General features: G+C 53.6%; 1 protein-coding gene across 2 annotated transcripts in view; it reads left to right on the top strand.

The window, feature by feature from the left end:
- LOC138816080 (E3 ubiquitin-protein ligase MGRN1-like) overlaps window positions 1-21,693 on the top strand; it is a 51,629-nt gene that overhangs the window by 13,519 nt on the left and 16,417 nt on the right. For both annotated transcript variants that reach the window (XM_070005637.1, XM_070005636.1), the window contains exons 2-9: window positions 7,898-8,016; window positions 10,769-10,857; window positions 11,441-11,587; window positions 14,869-14,986; window positions 17,435-17,501; window positions 17,765-17,814; window positions 19,418-19,465; window positions 20,647-20,715. In XM_070005637.1, the coding sequence (XP_069861738.1) occupies window positions 7,898-8,016; window positions 10,769-10,857; window positions 11,441-11,587; window positions 14,869-14,986; window positions 17,435-17,501; window positions 17,765-17,814; window positions 19,418-19,465; window positions 20,647-20,715 (707 nt within the window). The remainder of the gene's footprint in view (window positions 1-7,897; window positions 8,017-10,768; window positions 10,858-11,440; window positions 11,588-14,868; window positions 14,987-17,434; window positions 17,502-17,764; window positions 17,815-19,417; window positions 19,466-20,646; window positions 20,716-21,693) is intronic.

The raw sequence follows: 21,693 nt of genomic DNA, 5'->3' as shown, positions 1-21,693 counted from the left end.
GGCCATGTTCTGGACAGTTTTCATTTTACCCAAAGAATTATCTTTCTCCAAACTTGTGGAAGAGACTGAATCCCAGGACGTGTCCCTTGCAGCGTCCCATTCTGAGTGTCCCTCTGCCTGCAATAGGGCTACTCTGCAGCTCAGTGATCGGAGAGTCTCCTCTCTTGAGAGGCAGAAGGTAAGAACCCTGCCTTCAGGGCTTGGGTTGTAGTTGGTGGCAAAGTGCTTGCCTAGCAAGGACGAAGCTCCAGGTTCCAACTTGAGCACAGGAAAAAAGAAACAAATGTAAGCATAAAGTCAGTGTGCTGTGCACTGCCAGTTGTCCTTGCTCCTCAGAATGCTGAGACAGGCGAATGGCTTGAGCCTCCCAGCCTGGTCAGTGCAGTGAGACCCCATCTCCAAGAAACAGATGGGGTGGGGTGGTACCTGACTTGTATTCCAGCCACAAGGAAAGCATAGACACGATTCAGTGCCTTCCTAGCAAGCTCAAGGCCTTCAGTCAAACCCCAAGTGAACAAAAATCAACAATTTGAGGCCAACATCAGCTATATAGTAAGACTTAAAAAACCAAAGGGCCCTGCTCCAGGAAGTGAATTTCTACCATTGCTAAAGAAAAATCCTCTTGCCTGAGTTAGCCAAAACAAGACCTGGGGGGAAGCTGTGCACATCGTTTTTGAGGAGTCAACAGGGCCCATTCCTTGGCCTTGCTGACCCTGGGTCCCCAGGGAGGCTGTGGAAGCAGGCAGCTGGAAAAACTGGCTGTGCTGCCATGAACCACCGGGGCTAGCTCTATAAACAAATGACTGCCTCTCTCTGAGCCTCCAAGTCTTGTCTAAGATGGACTAACACCCTCACCTATCTTGGGGAATTGAAGCACTGCTGCTGGGCCTGTGAGGTAGTCTTGCTCCATGGCAGAGCCAGCTTGCCAGGCACCTACCAGACCAGGATCCTCAGCTCTTACCCTCCTGAATAGCTAGGACGACAGGCAGGAGCCACCAGTGCCCTGCTTGAATGTGCCTTTTATCAGGGGCTGCGCTGGGAGATGGCAGCGTAGCCCATCTTCAAGAGTAAAGGAGAACCAGGTGCTGGTGGCTCACGCCTGTAATCCTAGCTACTGAGGAGACTGACACGTAAGAATCCTGTGAGAATCCCAGGAAGTGAATCATTCTCCTTGCCATGAATATGCCTGGAAGGTTGAAGACCAATTTTTATTCTGGAGGGCTGGAGTTTCTCATGCCATGAGGATAGCTGGTTTGGCTGTGGTTAGCTGGTTGTGGAGTTCTGAGGCCCAGGATTGGTCCAAACTGTGCCAGCAATGGACTGTGTAGCTTAACTGGTCATTTGCCATGGCCTGTAGTTCCCTAATTGAAGCCTGGGTAGCCTCTGCTTCCCCCAACCTCTTCCAGATCTGTTTCTAAGTCTGATTCTGCCTGTCAACAGGAGGCCAGCAGGGTGGAGCCTGGCTCTGACCCAGTTCAGCTTTTGTTTTCCAAGGAGTCCGGAAGCTTTCTGGAAAATGTCCTGAACTTCCTGGAGGACCATAGGTGATGATGGCTCTTGCCTGTACAACCTCCAAACCAACTGTAACTCTGCCCATCCATGCCTGCCTGGGCTTTGGTCTGGTGTCCAGCTTCAGGTTGATGGTGGTTTTTGTCAAGGGGAGGATGGTCTTCAGTCACCCACATCCTCCTTGCCCTACACAGTAAGTAACTATAGTCTTGTTCCATTTGCCTGCCACATGTCCTGGCAGCTGCCTGGTCCTCAGTGCCCAGCCCCTTCTGTCCCCCAGCAGGGATCCAACCTGATGACGGGGAAGCTTGCTTTTAGAATAAGGTATATAAGCTGAGGTGGACAGCTTCCTTCCCAAATAGGTGGCTGCAGCTTGTGGAGCTTAGTCATTGTCCTCAGCTCCTGGCCCTACAGTGTCCCTCCCTCTTCCATGGGTCCCATCAAGGAGGCTGGGAACGTCAGTCACAAGGCGCCTCTCGACCTGCCACAGGCTCCTGCAGCTCTCGCATCCTCCAGGCATCCCTTATCTGGCAAGGGCAGCTCCTCTTGACTCTAGCCTGTAGATAAGCGATCAACAGTTGACTTCCTGAGTGCTGCCCGCTCCTCTTCCTGTCCCTGGTGACCCACTGGGCTAGGTAGCAGGTCCAGAGCAGCAGCTGGAGCTGGAGTGTGGCAGCCTGGGGATCTGGTGGCCAGCAGACTACTGCTTATGTGAACACAGCCTCAGTGAGCTGGTGATGAGCCGGTTGGACCCCTTTTGCTGACTGCAGGCAGTGGAGACAATGGCCTCACACCTGGCAGGTGTCCTGAGCATGGAGAGGCCTTCCCGAGAGCCAAACATCCAGGCTCTGGGTGTTTTGATCCCATAGCTCAGACTGCTGAGCTAGGTTTAGCAGCATTTATCAGCCCTGTGTGAAGCTGATCACATCCTGTTACTACGGGGTGAGAATTCTCAGCCTGTGGAATCAGGGTCTCTTCCAGCCCTGGCCACTGTGCAGGTCTTCCCCAGTCTCTCTTTCTCTACAGCAAGCCCCTGACTGAGGTCACCTATCAAGAGTGCACCCTTAACCAGGGGCCACTCTGTTCTTGGGAGTACACATCTCTGTTTGTTCTGTGGCTATTCTTGCGGGGACACTGGGGTCTCAGCAAGGGAGTCTACCACTTCTCACTGGCTGGGCAGCCCCCACTGTGTCAGCTTCCTTTGCTGTCCAGTAGTGTCTGTCTCAGTATCACTCACCTTTCTAGCCTGGTGGATGTGTGTTGAACTCTCCCTGCTGGTCAGTGTGGTAGTCATAGGGAGGCAGGGTGGTGATCTGTTGTATGTGGTATCTGGCTTTGGGCAGAGGGAAGGACAATATAAACCAACCAGGAGGTGAGGAGGAGCAGAACCATGCCGTGACTCAGTGTTGGTGTGGAAGGATTTGGCAGTGAGTGGGCAGGTGGCCTCCCCTGGGGAGTCCCAAGACAGGAGCAGCTTGTTGGGCCTCAGAGAAAGAGGAAAGTACTCAGGCTCCAGTAAGTGGATGGGGAGGCAGGTGCAAGGCAGGGTGGGCAGTGCTGAGTGGCACCTCTGGTTTGCAGGGTGGGGTGCCCAAGAAGGAGGGGCCTGAGTTCCCTGGGACCTCTGAAATGTGCGGTAGCCCAGTCAGGCACTCGGAGCCCATGTTGCTTGGGCAGGTTGCTTTACGGGGACTAGAACATCCATCACACTGGTGTGTGTTCTGCCCTTACTCTTAGGAGAATTAGGAATGTCTGCAGAGGGTCCATGTGTGGCCTCCAGAGTGGAGGTGTTGTCTTCGGATGAGATCCAAGCCCAGCCTGTTGGCTATTGGGCTGTCCGGGGGCTTGATACGCGCGGGCACAAATGCTTCTCAAGGATCCAGACTAAATAGTTTTGACTCAGTGGGTTCCAAACTGTTCTCTTAACATCTAGATGTTTAAAAAATTAAGGTGTTGCTAAATCAGACAGTGTAATTGGGAAAATGTTGAAGACCTGTTTCACACTTCCCCCCTTTCCTGCTCTCATCCAAGATTTCCTGACAGATTCACTGTGGATCCTTCCAGTATTGATGGTTGTTTTGCCTTTGTTTTTTGAGTTGACATTTGTCTGTGTTGTCCAGATTGGGAGCTTCCTTGGGTCAAGTGATTTTCCTGCCGCAGCTTCCCGAGTAGTTGGCATGCCACCTTGTGATCTGTGGATGAGCTCTGTCCAGTACCTCACTGCTTTGGCAGTTATAACCACGCCTGCAAACTGTAGAGCATTGCTATTCTGATGCTACAGAGACAGTGATCATGGAGCCCAGGTACATGCTGTGGACATGGAGTTCAGTCTGGCCTATGCAGAAGGACAGCACCTTCCTTTCTGCTGGCCATTCCTGTGACCAATGACCTAGGGCCTTGCAGCTCTGGTTTTTCTTATCTCTCTCTACATGTGTTCTGTGCCCTGATGTATTTGAATAAGGGATTTCTGGTTTCTTCGCAGCTGTTCGTCTCGTTATTCACGTCATCCAGTCCATCTGTAAGCAGCAAGGACGGGAGCCACCTGAGCTTGTCACCTTTGGTTGTAGACAGTGAACTAGGGGCAATGAAGGGGTTTGTTCTAGCCATGACATTTGAGGACTGACTGACCCCAGGGCTAGGTCCTAGTATGTTGGTGCCATGTGGCTGGGAGTTCTAGGCCAACCCAGGCCTCTGAGTGTGGCTGCAGAAGGATTTTCAGCAGTTCTGATGGGGAAGGCCTTTCCGTGTGACTGTGTGAACAGCTGCCCATTGTTATTGGTAGTGAGATCACTGACACTGTCCCCTGAGTTGTGGGAGGGGAGGGGCCGGGTATGGGGATGAAATCACCAAGTTGGTGTTGAGTCCCAGCTCCACTGACCTCATAGCTCAGTTCCTCTCTGGGGGTCACTGAGGGGACTGAGTGGGGCTGTGGCCTGCAGTGTGGTAGAAGAGCCGTGGATGTGGCTGCTTGCTGTCATCCCTCCTCACACTGGCCTTTTTTCCTCTCCCTCCCTCTCTCCTGGCAATGCTACTTCCTCTTCTTGGTAGCAAGGTGTGTACATGCATGTACAGACCACACACACACACACACACACACACACACACACACACACACACACACACACACACACACACACACACACACACACACACACACACACACACACCAACCACACACACACACACACACACCAACCACACACACACACACACACACACACCAACCACACACCCCAGCCACACACACACACACACCACACCACACCACACAGAGGTGCTGTATACCCATACATACACACCACACAGACACAGGACTGTCTGCATATTTAGAACACGTTTGTGTGCATTCACACCTATAAGCACACACACACACCTGCTATCAGTTCCCCTGACTTCTTCCTTCTCTTTTTTTATTTCAGTGCTGCTATTAGTGCTTGCTTTGCATGTAGTAGGCCAGCACTCTACTCCTGAGCTACCTGTGAGTCCCTGTTTCTTGCGTAAATATTCTTCTTTAAGGCTGGGGGTGTGGTTCAAGTGGTAGGGTACTTGCTTAACAAGTGGAAGGCCTTGAATTCAAACCCCAGTAATCACTCCCCTCCCCGCCCCCCAAAAAAGTTTGTCTTTAAACCAAGTGTGACAGTGTATACCTATAATCCTGGCTGTTGGAATATTGAGACAGAGCAGGGGTTTGAAGCCAGTGAGACCCAACCTCAAAACCAACAGCACTTAAAAATAACATAGACCAGGGGCTCACGCCTGTAGTCTAGCTACTCAGGAGGCTGAGATCTGAGGATCACAGTTCAAAGCCAGCCCTGGCAGGAAAGTCCATGAGACTCTTATCTCCAGTTAACCACCGGAAAACCAGAAGTGGTGCTGTGACTTAAGCAGTAGAACGCTAGCCTTGAGCTGAAGAGCTGAGGGACAACGCCCAAGCCCAGAGTTCGAGCCCCATGACCGACAAAAAAAAAAAAAAAAAGAAAAAAGAAAAGTATAGTAATATAACACACTTGTGAAGACTTCATTTTGCCTTATCTTTTTTTTCTTTTTTTCCTGAGGAAAAGGAACAGCCTGGTCCCTCCTCCTGCCCCACGTGGTCCTCTCCATTTCACTTCTAGATTAGGCTTCCAGTTTGGGGCTTTTAGACCTGCTTCTGTAACAAACATCTCTTGTAAAAGTAACTTTAACACCTATATGGTGATAGTAGAATATCTACAAAATAGAAAAGAAGCACTAACCCTTCATTCAGTCACTTAAATGTGGTACCTGAGTGTCAGGGCCTTGGAGCCTTTGATGTCTGCCCCAGCATGGTAGCGAAGGAGCCAGCCCAAGGGGGAGGGGTGTGGGGAGGAGCAGGGAAAGAGAGAAGGGAGAGGGAGAGGCGGGAAGAGAGGGAGGAGAAGTGCTCCCAAAAGGCCTTGCCTGGAGGGGACAAAATGTGAGAGGACTCAGGCAAAGTTTGTGGAACAGACCACATAAGCAAAGGGAAGCAAGTACAAAGGTCCTGAGGCATGTGTGGGGTTGGCAGGCTGTTGTGCAGGTTGCAGTATGTGTGGGTGGGGTGGGGTGGGGGGCTTATCACTGGATGGGAAGGTGCTGGGAGGAGGTGGGCATGTGGAGCCTGGGAGACAGGAGGCAGTGGTGGCTGTCCCGAGGGTGGTGAATCAGGAGCCCATGAAGGTGTGTTAAGCGCACATCATTCATTATCTTTCAGGGCAACAGATTATTCAAAGTTAAGCAACATTCCAGTGTGTTCTTTTTTTGGGGGGGGGGCGCCGGTTGTGGGGCCTGAACTCTGGGCCTGGGCGCTGTCCCTCAGCTCTTCAGCTCAAGGTTAGCGCTTTACCCCTTGAGCCACAGCAACACTTCCGGCTTTTTTCTTTTTGCTTATGTGGTGCTGAGGAATCGAACCCAGGGCCTCAGGCATGCAAGGCAAGCGCTCTACCACTGAGCCACCTTCCCAGCCCTCCAGTGTTTTCTGTCTGGTCTCAGCGGGGCCGCAGTGGGAGCGGCTTGGCAGGTTGTTCCGCTCGGGATCTTGGGAGCCAGCCTTCAGACTGAGGCTGGCCCTGAGCAACTCGAGGCCTGTCCACGTGCCCGCAGGTCAGGTGGGCTGCTGGCAGGACCCTCTGATCCTCACCACCTTGCCTCCAGGGGCAGTTCCCAAGTCTTCAGTGTGGCAGCTGCTTTTCCCAGAGCTCTGAAAGTCACTTCCTGTCTCCATACGCGTCCTGGCTCCTTGTTGGCAGTCTATTCTGCGTGGGATTTTGCCAGAGGCAGGGCTTTCTGGAGCCATGTTGGAAGCTTTCTGCTCCCAGGTTTTTTTTTTTACCCCCATGGTGGTCACGCCTGCAAGGTTCCCCAGGAGAAGGTTGGGACAGGAGGCTGTGGGCCCAAGGACCCAGCTCCTACCTGGGATCTTGGGATGGCCCAGCTCATTGGTCCAGGGGAGGCCTGGATCCTGTGCCCCCCTGCTGCTCCCTGAGCTTTCCCCACCCGGGGCTGTCTGCCCTCACTGAATCCTTGCCCAACACACTTCTGCCCGGTGGGGTCACATACGGGCGTATGTGGAGTCACCGCCCCCTCCCCCCTGCATGTATGCGCTTAGCGCAGGCGGGCCCCAGTAGTCACGCTCCACACACCTCACTTTGAGGCAGATCAGGCTGGCTTTAGGCAGGGAGTGCCCTGAAGCCTCTAGCCTAAAACAGCACTCCTTTGCCCCATGGTTCTGACTGGCATGAGGTGGGCCATAGACCTACTAAGACTGGAAGCTGGGGTCCAGAGAGAGGGTCACACTGCTGGTGCCCCACAGCAGTGTGGAGATGTGGGGGATGTCACCATTGAGGCTGAGTGCCAAAGTACACTGATGTGTCACTGCAGGGGGCTGTGTGTGAACACCAGGAGAGTTGGGAAGCATCCTTTGCTCACCTGTGTTACCTTTTAAACTTAGTCTTTCTGTCTTGCTGCATTTTTCTGTCTGGCTTCTGGCCCTCATGGTAGGTTAGAATTGAGGTTAGGACCCTGCCTGTCGTCTAGGGTATGGTGGTAGGACTTGAACACATCTTTGTCGGGGACACAATTAGCTCTCTTTTGGAAATGACCATATTGAGAACTGGAAGGTGAGTCTGTAAGCAGGGCGCAGGCCGGGTGTGGAGCTTGGCAGTGGGCAGAGGGAGCAGGCAGGGTGTCTGGAAGGGCCGAGGCTGGCGTGATGGGAGCACAGAGCCAAAGGGACAGGAGCCTTGGGTCTGGGCCCTGCAGCTGCCCTCAAAATGGAGCCTTTCTTGAGGCTGGGCTTCTTGGCCATCAGATATTCCTACTGGCCTGTGTCAAGCCTCATAATCAACAACTGTGTCTCCTGGTCTACAACTGGACTTCTTTTTTTAAACAGGCAATTACTTTGCTTCACACTTTTTCATGGGAGGTGAGAAATTTGACACCCCTCACCCTGAAGGTTACCTGTTTGGAGAGAACATGGATTTGAACTTCCTGGGCAGCCGCCCTGTCCAGGTAGGTCTGGGCGGGGCAGGGGGAAGGATTGTCATCTGTGAGGATGAGCAGTCACCATATCCCTTACATGGGGCAGAGCTTCTGGCAGGCATGCCGCCGAGCAGAGCCAGAACTGGGCACGTGACTTGGAATGGGGTGTGTCCTGGCACTGTCTCTATGAGACCAGACGGCCAGAGTGGGTCACAGAGGGACAGAGCAACCGTGGTGGCCCTGCTGTATCTGGGCTGCATCCAAGACTGGTGGATGACTTAAAAATTTTTATTAGTGTACGTTATTGGGGTGGGGGTGGGGGGCTAAGAGAGATGATTGTTGTGACATTTCCTTTCTACAGTGTATTCCAATCAGTCTCGCCGCCTCTGTTTGCTTTCCCCTTCCCCTTTCCAAGAATAATTTCAAACAAGTTCTATTTTTATACATACAAACACTACTTTGAATGTATTCATTCTTGGATATCTCTTTGAAAAGCAAAGAGAGCTAGGTCCTAGTGACTTACAATGCTAGTTATGTCGGAGGCTGAGATAGGATTGGGGTTTAAGGCTAGCTTGTGCATACATGCAAGGTCCCTTCTCAACCAGTAGCTGGGTGCAGTGGCTCACACCTGTAATCCTAGGTATGTGGAAGGATGAGACTGAGAGGATCATTGTTTTAGACCAGCTCAGGCAGAAAAGTCTATTGGACTTGACTCAGCAGAAGCAGCTGGTCTGCTCATGTGTGCCTGTTATCCTAGGTAGGATGGGGAGCCTAAAATAGGAAGAGCACAGCTCAGGTCATGCCTGGCAGAAAGCAAGATCCTATCTAAAAAATAATGCAAAACACAGCTGACAGGGTAGATGGTACCCCGTCAAGGGTAGAGTGTCTGTTTGGCAAGCAAGTTCAACTCCCTAACCCCCCAGGAAAAGCAGGAAGGCAGAGTGACCGAGACAGCTATACCAGGCTTCCAGCAAGTGTGAGTGCCAGGCGGGCAGAGGGTAGAGGAGGAGGTGGCACAGACCCTGTATACAGGGTGAGAGGCTGAGTGGCCAAGAAGGCCTGCAGCAAGCCCCAGGCAGAGACTGGCGGCCCAACCCCAGAGGCATGAGAGGCGTTATTGGGGTGAATTGTGGCAATGTCTGAGCACAAAGCAGGTTTGGCCAAGGAGAGGAGGAAGCAGCTGTGGGCTCCTGGGGAAGGTGGACGGGGAAGCACACTAGCGTGCAAGAGGAAGGGGGCTTACGAGGCAGAAGTGAAGTCTGGAGGGCCAGGCTGGTGAGGTCAGCCAGAGCTGGGCATGATGGCTGGGAAAGGGGTTGGATGGAGAGGTGCTGAGGCCAGGAAGAAAACCCCAGGTTTGGGTTTTGAAATGGAGTAGGCGGGCAGAAGGCCTTAAGTAGACAGGGATCACGGTTCCCCAAGGCTGCTGCAGCTGGGCATCCTTTGGGCCTGGCGATGTCGTTCCCACCAGGGGTTTCCAGGCTGGTTTGGCCATGGAGCTGCTGGTTGACCTGAAGCCTTGGCGGGCTGAACGCCTGCAGGCCAAAGCTGGGGCTAAGTTCTGGGCCAGCAGGGACAGGTCAGAAAGGTTGTGTTTGAAATATTTGTGGCCTCAGCCTCAGGACTGATACACAAGGCCACCTGCAAGTCTCCTTTCTCCTCTCTTCCCTCTGCCCCCTCCCTTGAACTGAGGTTTGAACTCAGTGCCACGCTGTTGCTAGGCAGATGCTCTGTATGGACCAATGCTTCCAGCTCTTTTTTACACTGGTTACTAAGAGATAGGATCTCACTTTTCATCGAGGCTTTATTACCCTTCTATTTTATGCTTCATGTCCTACCTGGGACAACAGGTATGCACCATCATGCCCAGCTTCTTCCATGGAGATGGAGACTTTTTTTTGCCTAGGCTGTCCTGATCCTGTTCCCTAACTCAGCATCCTGAGTAGCTAAGATTACAGATGTGAGCCATCAGCATCCATCTATGCCCAACTGCACATGTGCATGCTGGTCCTGGGGCTTGAACTCCGGGCCTGGGCATTGTCTCTGAACCTTTTTCCTTAAAGCTCATGCTCTACCCCTTGAGCCATGGCTCCACTTCTGGGTTTTTTTTGCTGGTTATTTGGAAATACGAGGCTTATGGATTTTCCTGCCTGAGCTGGCTTTGACCCTGATCCTCAGAGCTCAGCCTCCTGAGTAGCTAAGATTACAGGCGTGAGCCACGGATGCCTGTCAGTGCCCACTATTTTTATTTCCTTACTTGGAAGCACTGAGGATCCATCTGCAGTTTTGGAGAATGGCCCAGAGCCACTTGGTGCCTTAGTTTCTCTAGTGATATGAAACAATATATGACTGGCTCCCAGAATGACCAGCACACATAATATCACAGGCAGGAAACGGACACGGACACAGCTATGTCTTCCATATTTACACGTGTGTTCGTTCTAACCACCTTCCCAAATCCTGTGGACTGTGTGACTTGACTGCCTCCAGGACATAGCCCATGAGGCCAGCCTTGTCTGCTTCCCTCTGGGATCTCTGGAGATTGTAGAGTTGCTCAGGGTCCTTCCTGGAATTGGGGGCTGTGGTCACATCGCTCAGGGCGGTGTTGATCCTAGCCATGCACTGGCTGCGTGGCTGTGGTTTCTTTAGTGTAATCTAGAGTTAACACAAGACATCTGCCCAGTGTCCAGCACAGCCCTTCACTCGGGGAACTCAGGAACCCTGCAGAGTTAGGACCACTGTTCCCCAGCCTTCCAAATGGCTGTGCATTTTTTCTTCCTAGTTTCCCTACGTCACCCCTGCCCCCCACGAGCCGGTGAAGACACTGAGGAGCCTGGTGAACATCCGCAAGGACTCCCTCCGGCTTGTGAGGTAACCCTCGTCCTGCTGCGGGGGTGCCAGAGGACCTGTGGTGGCACAGAGGCACCCGTGGAGGTTTGGGAAGGGGGGGCAGTGTGGAGGGGGCCCAGTCCCTCCTCCTGTGTAGGGTCAGAAATTAATCCTTCAAACCAGATTCTCCTATGGCTGGTTATCCCTCAGGGACACTGGGCAGTGTCTGGAGACCACTAGCAGCGTGGTGCCTCAGGATCTAATAATGTGCAGGGGCCCTGGAGCTGGTCAGTTCCCACGGAATGCAGGAGCCCCTCTGACAGGGATGGTCCAGCGCAGGGGTCAGCACCTGCTGCTGCTGCTGCCCTAGACAGGAGACTGAGGCAGTAGGCTGTCCTAAACCAGGAAGACTTACCCCTCTTTCCACGAGCTGACAAGGGGAGCAGTCCCCAACCTAACGTGGGGGACCAGTTCGTCAGAGATGGGCCTTATTGTACAAGCAGGGAACAGGCCTTTGAGCTTGCCAGCGGAGTGGACCTGTCTGAGCAGACGACTGAGGTGCATTGGTGGGCCAGCCCCAACAGGCTGTCGTCCCTGACCTGTGCCTTCTTCCCTCCTTGGCCAGGTATAAAGACGATGCTGACAGCCCCACCGAGGATGGTGAGAAGCCCCGGGTGCTCTACAGCCTGGAGTTCACTTTCGACGCGGATGCACGCGTGGCCATCACTATCTACTGCCAGGCAGTGGAGGAGTTTCTGAACGGCACCGCAGTGTGAGCCCCGTCTGCATCGCTGTGTGCTTGCTCCCCATGTGCTCTCAGTACCTCATGCTTCTTCCTTTCTTTCTTTGTGGTGCTGCTAATGGAACACAGGGTTTGCTGGTGCTGGACGGTGATCCACCTCTGCCCTTTGAGTTCTTACGGAGGTTACATAGATCATTAACACAATCCCCCTTCTGGAGGAGACATGAAGCTGAAAGGTCTTTCTGCTGACCAGTCTCCCATCAGTCCATTGCACAGAGATGCTCTTGTTGCCCTGGAAGTTACATTAAAGCTAAGTCTCAAGACATATAGGCAACCTAGGGCAGAGACCAAATGTGTATTTTTTTTTTTATCATGTCATAGTTCCAAATTTGAGCTTTTAGAGATTTTACTTAAAGTAATAGTCTGGGCTGGGAAGGTGGCTTAGTAGTAGAGTGATTGCCTAGCATGCATGAAGCCCTGGTACTACATAAACAGATTCCTCAGTACTACATAAGCAGAAAAAGCTGGAAGTGGTACTGTGGCTCAAGTGGTAGAGTGCTAGGTTTGAGCAGAAAAATCTCACAGCACCCAGGCTCCGAGTTCAAGCCCCATGACCCCCCCCCCAAAAAAAGTGCATTTACGCTGGGTGCTGGGGCTCATGCCTTTAATCCTAGCTACTCAGGATGTTGAGATCTGAGGATCACAGTTCAAAGCCAGCCCAGGCAGGAAAGTCTGTGAGACTCTTATCTTCAATAAATCACTAGAAAACCAGAAGTCACACTGTGGCTCAAGTGGTAGAGCGCTCGCTTTGAGCTGAAGTACACAGGAACAGCGCCCAGGTCCAGAGTTCAAGCCCCATCATTGACCAAAAAAAAAAAAGATGTAGATTCTGCTCGGTGCCAGTGACTCAGTGCCTGTAATCCTAGCTACGCAAGAGGTTGAGCACTGAGGAACGCAGTTCAAAACCAGCTGGGCCAGGAAAATCCCTAAGACTCATCTCCCGTTAACCACCAGAAATCAGAAGTGGTGCTATGGCTCAAGTGGAGAGCACTAGCCTTGAGCTGAGGGCCAGCGTCCAGGTCAAGTTCAAGCCCCACAACCAACCAAAAAAAAAAAAAAAAAAAAGTTCTGCTACTCCCAGATGTTTTCAGCTGCAGCTTCTCCATGAGATGACAAGGTTGCTCCAGCAGCACGGCCAGCCGTGGCCCGTGTGACCTTGGGGGTGGGCGGAGATGGCCCACACCTCTCCTTTCTTGGATAAGACCTGTGGGAAGGCAGGTTTGGGTCTGGACGTGGTGGAGACCGAGGGCGGCCCGGCGCACTGCCGTGTCATGAGGATGGTTCGGGCTTTGCCCTCGTGGTTGGCACACTCCTCACACAGCTCTCACACCAGGACATGTACTTCACCTAGAGGTGGCGCTTCCTAGGAACCATGCTACCAGGCAAGGCCACTAGACGCCCTGTCCTTCCCCCTGGGACTCAGAACCTGGCTTCTGGACCACCAGCAGGCTCCCTCCCTCTTTGGGCGGCACAAGAGAGTAAGCCGGAGCCTTCTTACACTTTGTCCTGTGAGGCTCTGCCTTGCCTCAGACCCTGGGATACTTAGTGACAAAATGCAAAGCAGGACTCCATGCCAACCCTAGTCAGGGAGGAGGAGGGTCTCGCTCACTCGCCTGACCATCACAGTTCCTTTCCTCACACCCATGAGCCCCTAGGGAACTGCTGAAGCCAGTGTGACACCTGTGGGCCCCCTGCACAGTGCTGCTCCTGGAGCTCCCTCAACTCGGCTGTCACAATGGAGGAGTCCTGGGTTCTGGTGGGGCTGCCATGGTATGAGAGCTGAGGTCAGGTGGGCCTGGTGAGGGAGAACGTCACTCCCTGCCCCCCTCACCCCCCTGCAGCTGCACCACGTCACATGAGGTGTCTCAAGAACAGTCCTGTTGGGCTGGGAAGGTGGCTCAGAGGTAGAGCGCTTGCCTTGCCTGCCTGAGGTCCTGGGTTCGATTCCTCAGCACCACATAAGCAAAAAGAAAAAAGCCGGAAGTGGCGCTGTGGCTCAAGTGGTAGAGCGCTAGCCTTGAGCTGAAGAGCTGAGGGACAGCGCCCAGGCCCCACAACCGGACCCCCAAAAAAAACAACAAAAAAAAGAACAGTCCTATTGCCACCACAAGGGCTGGAAAAGCAGAGGGAGACCACCACAGTTGTCTGCTCCTGGGCTGTGTCCCAGAACCTGCCACTCTGCTCCCTTCTAAGGCGCCAAGGCCTGTTCCCCTCTTGGTTTGCTGGCTCCTCTGGTGTCAGAACCGAGTCCCCAGGCAGAGAAGCAGGGAAGCTCTACATGCTGCAGGCCGAGCCTGGGGACATGGACCCACCAGCCAGGCTGCTCTGTCCTTCTCCTCCTTCCCTGACCCCTCCCTGCCTCCCAGCCAGGAAGCAGGCTCCAGAGCTGAATGCAGCCCCTCACAGCTAGAAAAAGAGCCTGGGCTGTTGCAGGCATCTTCCGGGCAGCCCTCAGCCTGCCTCTTGTGGAGCTCCCACACTGACCACAGCAGCAACCTCCCCTCCCCCGGCTGCCCAGGCCCCCATGAGTGTCCTCTGTCACAGGGAGGCCCCAGGACTGTGCGTGTGGGGCAGGCACAGGGAGGGGGAGGCTTGCGTAGAGTGTCGTTGGATTCCTCAGTGGGAAACGACAGTTTATCAAGGCTGCAAATGGTGTGCTTCTAGCCCAGTCTTTCTCTTAAGAAATCTGCCTCAGGCCTGCTTGTACATGGACAGAAGGGTGGACCTGGAAGATAGTGGAGGCCACTCTGAGCGACTCATGGAACTTGTCATCTCCTCAGGGTGGTGGGACAGCTTCAGAGCTGGAAAGAGGGTGCAGGTTGGCAGCTTATGGAGGTGGATGAGGAGACCCCATCCCAAGCAGACACGAGAGTGTGGTGGGTCCCAGGAGCCATACCTGTGCCCTGGGAGGCAGATGGGGTGCAGGGCAGGAAGGAGTCTTCTGTACCATGTTCTTTCAGAAAAAGTAAGCAGAGCAAATGCCCATTGGGCAGGTGTCCCTTGGCTGGGACAGTAGCAGAGGTCTCATGCCAGGTGGGCTCAGGAAAATTGTCACCAGGCATCACTGGGCAGAGCTGTGTGCCAAGCAGAGAAGCAAAGCAGCGTGGCCAGGAAGGTCCTATCTGCCCCCAACCGGAGGGCTGGGGTCCTTCTGTTCCATCAGCTCTGCTGGCTGGGAGGGAGGCAGGCAGACTCCCAGCCTGCGAGCGAGCGAGGCCTGCACATTCATCTTGCCACCCTGCTGCCCTCAGGTACAGCCCCAAGAGCTCTGCTCTGCAGTCGGAGACAGTGCACTACAAGAGGGGCGTGAGCCAGCACTTCTCCCTGCCATCCTTCAAGATCGACTTCTCCGAGTGGAAAGATGATGAGGTAAGTCCCGCACAGTCCTTCTTGTCCGCCTTCTTCCTCCTGAGTTCTTGCCGCTTAGACAGGTCCCTGGGGGTTCTGGGCACTGTATGCAGGAGGACAGTGGTCCCGAGGGGCCCAGGCAGGTGTTCAGAGGCTCTGTATTCCTGGGCTGCTGGTGGGAGAGAGGAGGGTGCTGAGGGCTTAGACGGTTGGTTTTGGTTCCGAGCTCAGCCCAGCAGCCAAAAGCAGTGCACAGGGCTCGGAGGTGCCCCAGCGTGCCATGTGCTTCATCAAGATTCCCAAAGCTCTGCCTTTCCTGGATGTCTCCATTACCACAGCTAGCCTGTCACCTGGGCAGTTCACTCCAACACTTTTGTCACTGGGGTACCTTTGGGATGGTGGCTGCTATATGCTAAAGCAGGTTCACAAGGGGATTTCTTTCTTGGCGTGTCACCCCAGAGCAGGGCAGGAAGCCTGGGAGAGAGAGCTGGCTGTCTCCTTCTGAGTAGTCTCCAGCAGGCCAGCTCTGTCTCATGGGCACCATGTGGTCAGAGATGGGACCTGACCGTGACTGACTGTTAGGAGCAGTGGTTGGCGGGTTACTAGTTTATCCTTCTAACGGTTGCTTCCCAAAGCTTCCCATGAGCATAGAGTGGTTAAGTATGGAGCTCATGCCACTGACTGAGCAGGAAGCCCTGCTTCAGTCCTGTGCCAGGCAGAGCCAGTTGGAGTTTTTTGCTGTGCTGCACGTGATCTCATTTGGCTGTATTTGGATACCTTTTCATGGCTGCTTCTCCCAGTCCCCCTCCTTACCTGTCTCTTGACTCCTTTTTCCTCAACTGTTTCCAGAAGAAAATTTCCTGTCTTGACAAGTTTCTTTTTCTTTTTTCTTTCTTTCTTTTTTTTCTTTTTGCCAGTTCTGGGGCTTGAACTCAGGGCCTGGGCACTGTCCCTCAGCTCTTCAGCTCAAGGCTAGCACTCTACCACGTGAGCCACGGCACTACTTCTGGCTTTTTTCTTTTTGCTTATGTGGTGCTGAGGAATCGAACCCAGGGCCTCATGCATGCAAGGCAACCGCTCTACCACTGAGCCACCTTCCCAGCCCCTAAGCTTTTTTTTTTTTTTTTTTTCTCAGAGCTAGCACTCTACCACTTAAGCCACAGCATCACATTCAGCTTTTTCTGTTTATGTGGTGCTGAGGAATCAAACCCAGGGCTTTATGTATGCTAGACAAGCACTCTACCACTCTACCACATTCCCAGCCCTACCTAACAGTTGTATTTTTTGTTTTGTTTTTGTTCTTTCCTTTTTGGTACTGCGGATTGAACCCAGGACATTGCACTTGCAAGACAAGCACTTTGCCACTGAGCTTCATTCCAGCCCTTGACATTTTTTTGTTGCTGTTGGTGTAGGGCCTGAACTCTGGGCCTGGGCGCTGTCCTTCAGCTCTTCAGCTCAAGGCTAATGCTCTACCACTCGAGCCACAGCATCACTTCTGGCTTTTTCTACTTATGTGGTGTTGAGGAATTGAACCCAGGAACTCATGCATGTAAGGCAAGCACTCTACCACTAAGCTACCTTCCCAGTCCAATAATTCTTAAAAAGAAACATTTTACCAGGTACTGGTAGCTCACACTTGGAATCGTGGCAACTCAGGCTGAAATCTGAGGATCGCAATTCAAAGCCAGCCTGGGCAGGAAACAAACACCATGAGACTCTTAACACCAATAAACTATCAAAAAGACAAATGTGGGGCTGGGAAGGTAGCTCAGTGGTAGAGTGCTTGCCTCGCATTCATGAGGCTTTGGGTTCGATTCCTCAGCACCACATAAGCAGATAAAAGCCGGAAGTGGTGCTGTGGCTTGAGTGGTAGAGCACTAGCCCTGAGCTGAAGAGCTGAGGGACAGCGCCCAGGCCCAGAGTTCAAGCCCCATGACCAAGCCCCCTTCCCCTCCAAAATGGAGCTGTGGCTCAAGTGGTAGCCTTTAGCACAGGATAGCACCCAGGCCTTGAGTTCAAGTCCCAGGACTGGTACCAACCTCTTCCTTCCCCCAATTTTCCCTGTTCTGCATGAGTTACATTCCTGACTGTAAAAAGCCCATGCATGTGGAGCCTGGATCCCTGGGATCAGCTGGGATGCACTTCTGGCTGGGGTTTTGTAGTTTCCACATGTGGGTTTACAGGCCATACCGAAGGCATGCTAAGGGCTTAGGGCAGACCCCTGTGCTCTGCCTCTGGCCCACTACCTAAGACTGAGAACAGAGCGCTAACCACCTTGTGCCTGGAAAATTTCCTCTTTGGGGTGATGAAACAGTTCTGGAAATGGGTACTGGTGATGGTTGTGTGATGCTGAGTGTCCTAGATACCATTTTAACCCCAAGCCCTCTGCGCTCGACTGCCATCCTGTTCACCAGCCTTCTCCAGCTCTGGCACCCATGTGTCCTGATTGTTCTCACCTCCTCTCCTCAGCTGAACTTCGACCTGGACCGGGGTGTGTTTCCAGTGGTCATCCAAGCTGTGGTGGATGAGGGAGATGGTGAGCATCGGCTTTTCCGCTGTCCTCCTCCTGAGCGGCTTGTGCCTGTGATGCGGAAACGGCTGCTGTGGGCCTTGGTTGGGTGCTATTGGGTGTCGCCACAGCCCACATGCTGGCGTGGGGCCGAGCAGTTGCCATGCGGGGCGCTTGGAGGACAGGGAGGTGGTGAGCTGCTGCTGCTGCTGCTGGAGGGGCTGGGACAGGAGGCTGGCCTGGCAAGCTTCCTGTGCCCTCACAACCCTCCTCTCTCGTCTCCCCTTCAGTTGTGGAAGTGACGGGCCATGCTCATGTGCTCTTGGCTGCCTTTGAAAAGGTAAGCGCCATCAGAGGCCACAAACCTGAGGCCTGGGAGCCAGGGCAGGGGCAGCCGCTGGAGACCAGAAGCCTGAGCATAGGGACTAGCAATTGGTGCAGGGTCGAGTAGCAAGCCAGGGCTGTGGAAGACACCACCATTTCTCAGTTCCTGGGAGAACCGATCCTGTGGAACCCACCGGCACAGGCCAGAATGCCGGCTCACAGTGCCATAGATTGGTTTTCCCTGATGTTTGGAGCAATGATAGGCCCCTCAGGCCAGCGCCTATCCCGCCAGGCTGGGTGCACTCTGGTATGGGCTTGTGCCACCTAGTACCCGCCGCAGCGCCACCCAGTGCACTTCCCTCCTTGCGGTACACTGCCCCCTTCTCCACCTGCTGCAGCACCCAGACCCAGCAGGGCTGGGCAGTTTCCTGCAGGCGTTTCCTGACCTGCTAGGAACACGCACTTAGTTGTCCCTACTTGCTTGACGTCATGAGACCAAGCTTACCTCTCGCTCGTGATTGCAGCCTCGGAGCTAGGCGCAGTTCAGGAGTAGTGGTGGGTGCCAGCATTCCCAAAACTAGGTAGGTCCTGGCTCACTTGAGGAGCTTGCTGAAGGATAATGTTGTCTCTGACCCATAATGCCCTGCTTCCCCTTCAGGCCCTTGAAAGCAACTGGCACTCTGCAGCAGAGAAGTGTTTCGGCACCAGGTTGGGCCCTAGGTAGACCAGGAGACAAGGACCCTACAGCGAGTGGGCGGCTCAGGCTGCTTGGTGTGGATTTCCACACCCACCTGGGCCTCCCTGTTCCAGGGCCCTTACCCTGTGACCCCTGAACAGCCCAGCTTCTGTGACCTGGAGGTCTGCACAGCTGGGTCAGGTGGAGACTGCTCTGACTTGTGAATCCTGTGTTGGGGCTGGGGCAGGGGTGCAGCCAGTGCTGGTGAGCATGTCTCATCCCTCTTGGCACCAGGCTGCTGGTCACTCTTGGCCTTGCTGGAGAAATGGCTACTGTTTACACATCTGCAACTTCTGGCCCAGCCAGGTGGGCTGGCTGTGGCTCACATTCCATTCCAGGCTTACAGTTTAGAACCCGGTACGAAATTTCTAGAAGGCCTCGCTGGCCTTACCAGATAATCCTGGTCTTGGTTGACTCAGAAAGGATGACTAATACTGTTCCCAAATCTCAGAATGAATGCCTTCGCTAATCTTCTCGCAGTTGACACACTACACGCATGGCTCTGTCTTGCCCTGAGCATTTCCAGCACCCCACACTGTCCTGTGTGTGTGGCCATGTGCCAGGCTACCTTCCTAATGAGACCAGCCGTTGGGGAGAAAGCGCCTAGGCTGAATGCTGCTGCTGCTGCCAGCTGCTGCCACTGGCTACAGGTGGCTCTTTGTCCATCCCGGAGCTTGGCTTGAGAAGCCCCTGGGAAAGTTGGACTCTGTAGGATAGGCAGGGCCTGGCAGGCCCGTTTGGAAGCCAGGGCTCAGGCTCCTTGTCCCTAGATCCTTCCTTCCTTTAGCGTGGATGGGGGTGGCCAGGGCAGATCTCCAGCTGCAAGAGCAGGTGTGCTTGGAGCAGCCAGCTGACCATGCTGACTCGTGTCTTTCCCTTGCAGCACGTGGATGGAAGCTTCTCCGTGAAGCCTTTAAAGCAGAAGCAGATTGTAAGTGGCACATAGACTTTGTGACCCCTTGTTTGAGAAGATGTGTGCATGGGTGTGCACATGTCCCCGGGCTCCATGGGCTGCTCCTCCTGGGCCTGTTGTCTTGAGTCTTTAGGCTCCTTGTTCTGCAGAGTCTTGGGGTGCATGGGCCACACACCCACTGAGTACCACAGCCAGTCTTGTAGGCCCCGAGTCTTGAGTTTGATCCATGGTGCCTGGAACATAGTTGAGCACTTGGTGAACATTCGCTGAACAAGTGATGAGCAAGGAAGGATACAGGAGACTGCCTTGGCCTCTTCTCTTCCCCTCACATTACTAGAGCTGGGACAGCACTGGGCAGAGATTCAATTGAAGGAACACAGGGGAAATCCCAGAATGAGTGAGGTCTGTAACTGATGGGGTTTCTCTTTGGGGTCCTTAATTACGTGGTTCTACACTGAGAAGTTACTCGTGGAGGCCTTCTGCTTCAGTGACAGGGGGAGGGCCTCTAACTGGGGCTGTTGAGACCCTGACATTGAGACCCAACTTTAGCAACACTTGGGTTCATGTTCCAAGGCTGTGGTTAGCAGGTGTCCTGTGGGTAGCTGCCCAGTGCTGTAGCACAGAACTGGAGCTTGCTAGCTTTTTGATACAGAGAAGACACTGGAGGACCCAGACTCTGAAGGGGCTGGTGGGCAGCAGACCCCAGCAGGTGACACTTGTCTTGAGAAAGGCCCTGGCTCCCTGGAACTAAAGGACCTGGAAGCTAATAAGGCCTCTCTGGAGCAGGGTCAGCATGAGGCTTCAGAGCAGGAGTGAATGGGAAGGCAGGATACCGCTGCATTCAAATGGATTTGGTGTTTTTGAGACCAGAGATGTTTTTAACTCCTCTGGAAGGTGATTCTGAAAAGTGGTCGCTTTGCAGGCTACTGTCTGCTGCACACACATGGACTGGCCACTCCTGCTGGTGGTGGGAATGATGGATAAGCATCTTGGTGCAGGCTCCCTGGTGAGGGGGACAGCTGGGCCCCCAGCCCTGCTCCCTGAGCTGGGCTGGCCAATAATCGCAGGTTTCCCTGGTCCTCTCATGGCATTGGTCCGTTCTCTGCCACACCTGTCCTGGGACTGAGCTCTACTCTTCAGAGGTGGTGCCAGTTCTCCATCGGGGACATCAAGCCCAGCACTTCTTTCTGCCCCCCCAGGTGGACCGGGTCAGCTACCTGCTGCAGGAGATCTACGGCATTGAGAACAAGAACAATCAGGAAACCAAGGTGTGTCCTTGGGGCGCCTACCTGGACTCCCGGCATTACACACTTGGGCTTCGGTCTGCCTGATGGGGACCTGCCAGCTCTCCCAGGCTTGACCCAGAGCCCTGCGGGTTGATGGAAGGAGACCTTCCCTAGGAGGTCCTGGGCTCTTAGGATGCCACAATTTTTCCCAATTCCTTTTTTAGAAGTAATGGTTTTGGTACACGTTGTCCTTTCCCGGCAAGTTCCCTGGCTAGTTTTGTAAATCCCTGTCTCTGTTCTTCTGGGACTTTCTTTCCCTCCTTCCTGTTGTGCTGTGCTGCCCCCTGCTGGCTCTCGCTTCCCTGCAGACTGGTAGTGGGAGCTACTTGCTGACGAAGAAGCTGTGGTGGCTGACACAGAAATGAAATGGTGCAGCACAGCAGCAAGGGAAGAGCAGCCAAGGATGAAGTTGGGGCCTGATTGTCTTCTGCATTGTTTCTAAAGGCATGCGGGCACAAACAAAAGTGCTATCCATGTTTAAAACCTCTCAGGCTGGGCATGATGGCTATCACTGACAGTCCCACCTACTTGGGAAACAGATTGGGAGGATCTTGACCGGAGGGCTACTGGGCCAAAAATTTGTGAGGCCTGTGTCAAGCAAAAGCTTGATGTGCTATGTGCCTGTCATCCCAGTAAGAAGACCCCATCCCAAGTCACTAAAGCTAAAAGACTTGGGTATGCAGGCATGGTGCACTGCATTCAAACTTGGGTGGAGGGGACTGTGAATGTCATGTACCAGCTGAAGCAGCACCTGGTCTAGGACAGCTGGAGCCAGCCAGAGGCTGGGAGGCCCAGGCCTGGCCTCAGCCAAGTATACTTTGCTCATCCAAGTGTTTTACAGTGAGGGGTCACTGTCTTTGTAGGAAAGGCCAGATAAGATAACAAAATTTTTTTTGATGTTATGGGCAATCTGTTTTCCATGGCTAGTGCTCAGATGCAGCTGTGACAGCTCAGCAATAC

Source organism: Dipodomys merriami, unplaced genomic scaffold (assembly GCF_024711535.1).
Source record: "Dipodomys merriami isolate MVZ:Mamm:240054 unplaced genomic scaffold, mDipMer1.0.p SCAF_680, whole genome shotgun sequence".
Lineage (NCBI taxonomy): Eukaryota > Metazoa > Chordata > Mammalia > Rodentia > Heteromyidae > Dipodomys > Dipodomys merriami.
The sequence above is the reverse complement of the archived record's forward strand: the minus strand, read 5'-3'. Positions and strand labels throughout refer to the sequence as shown.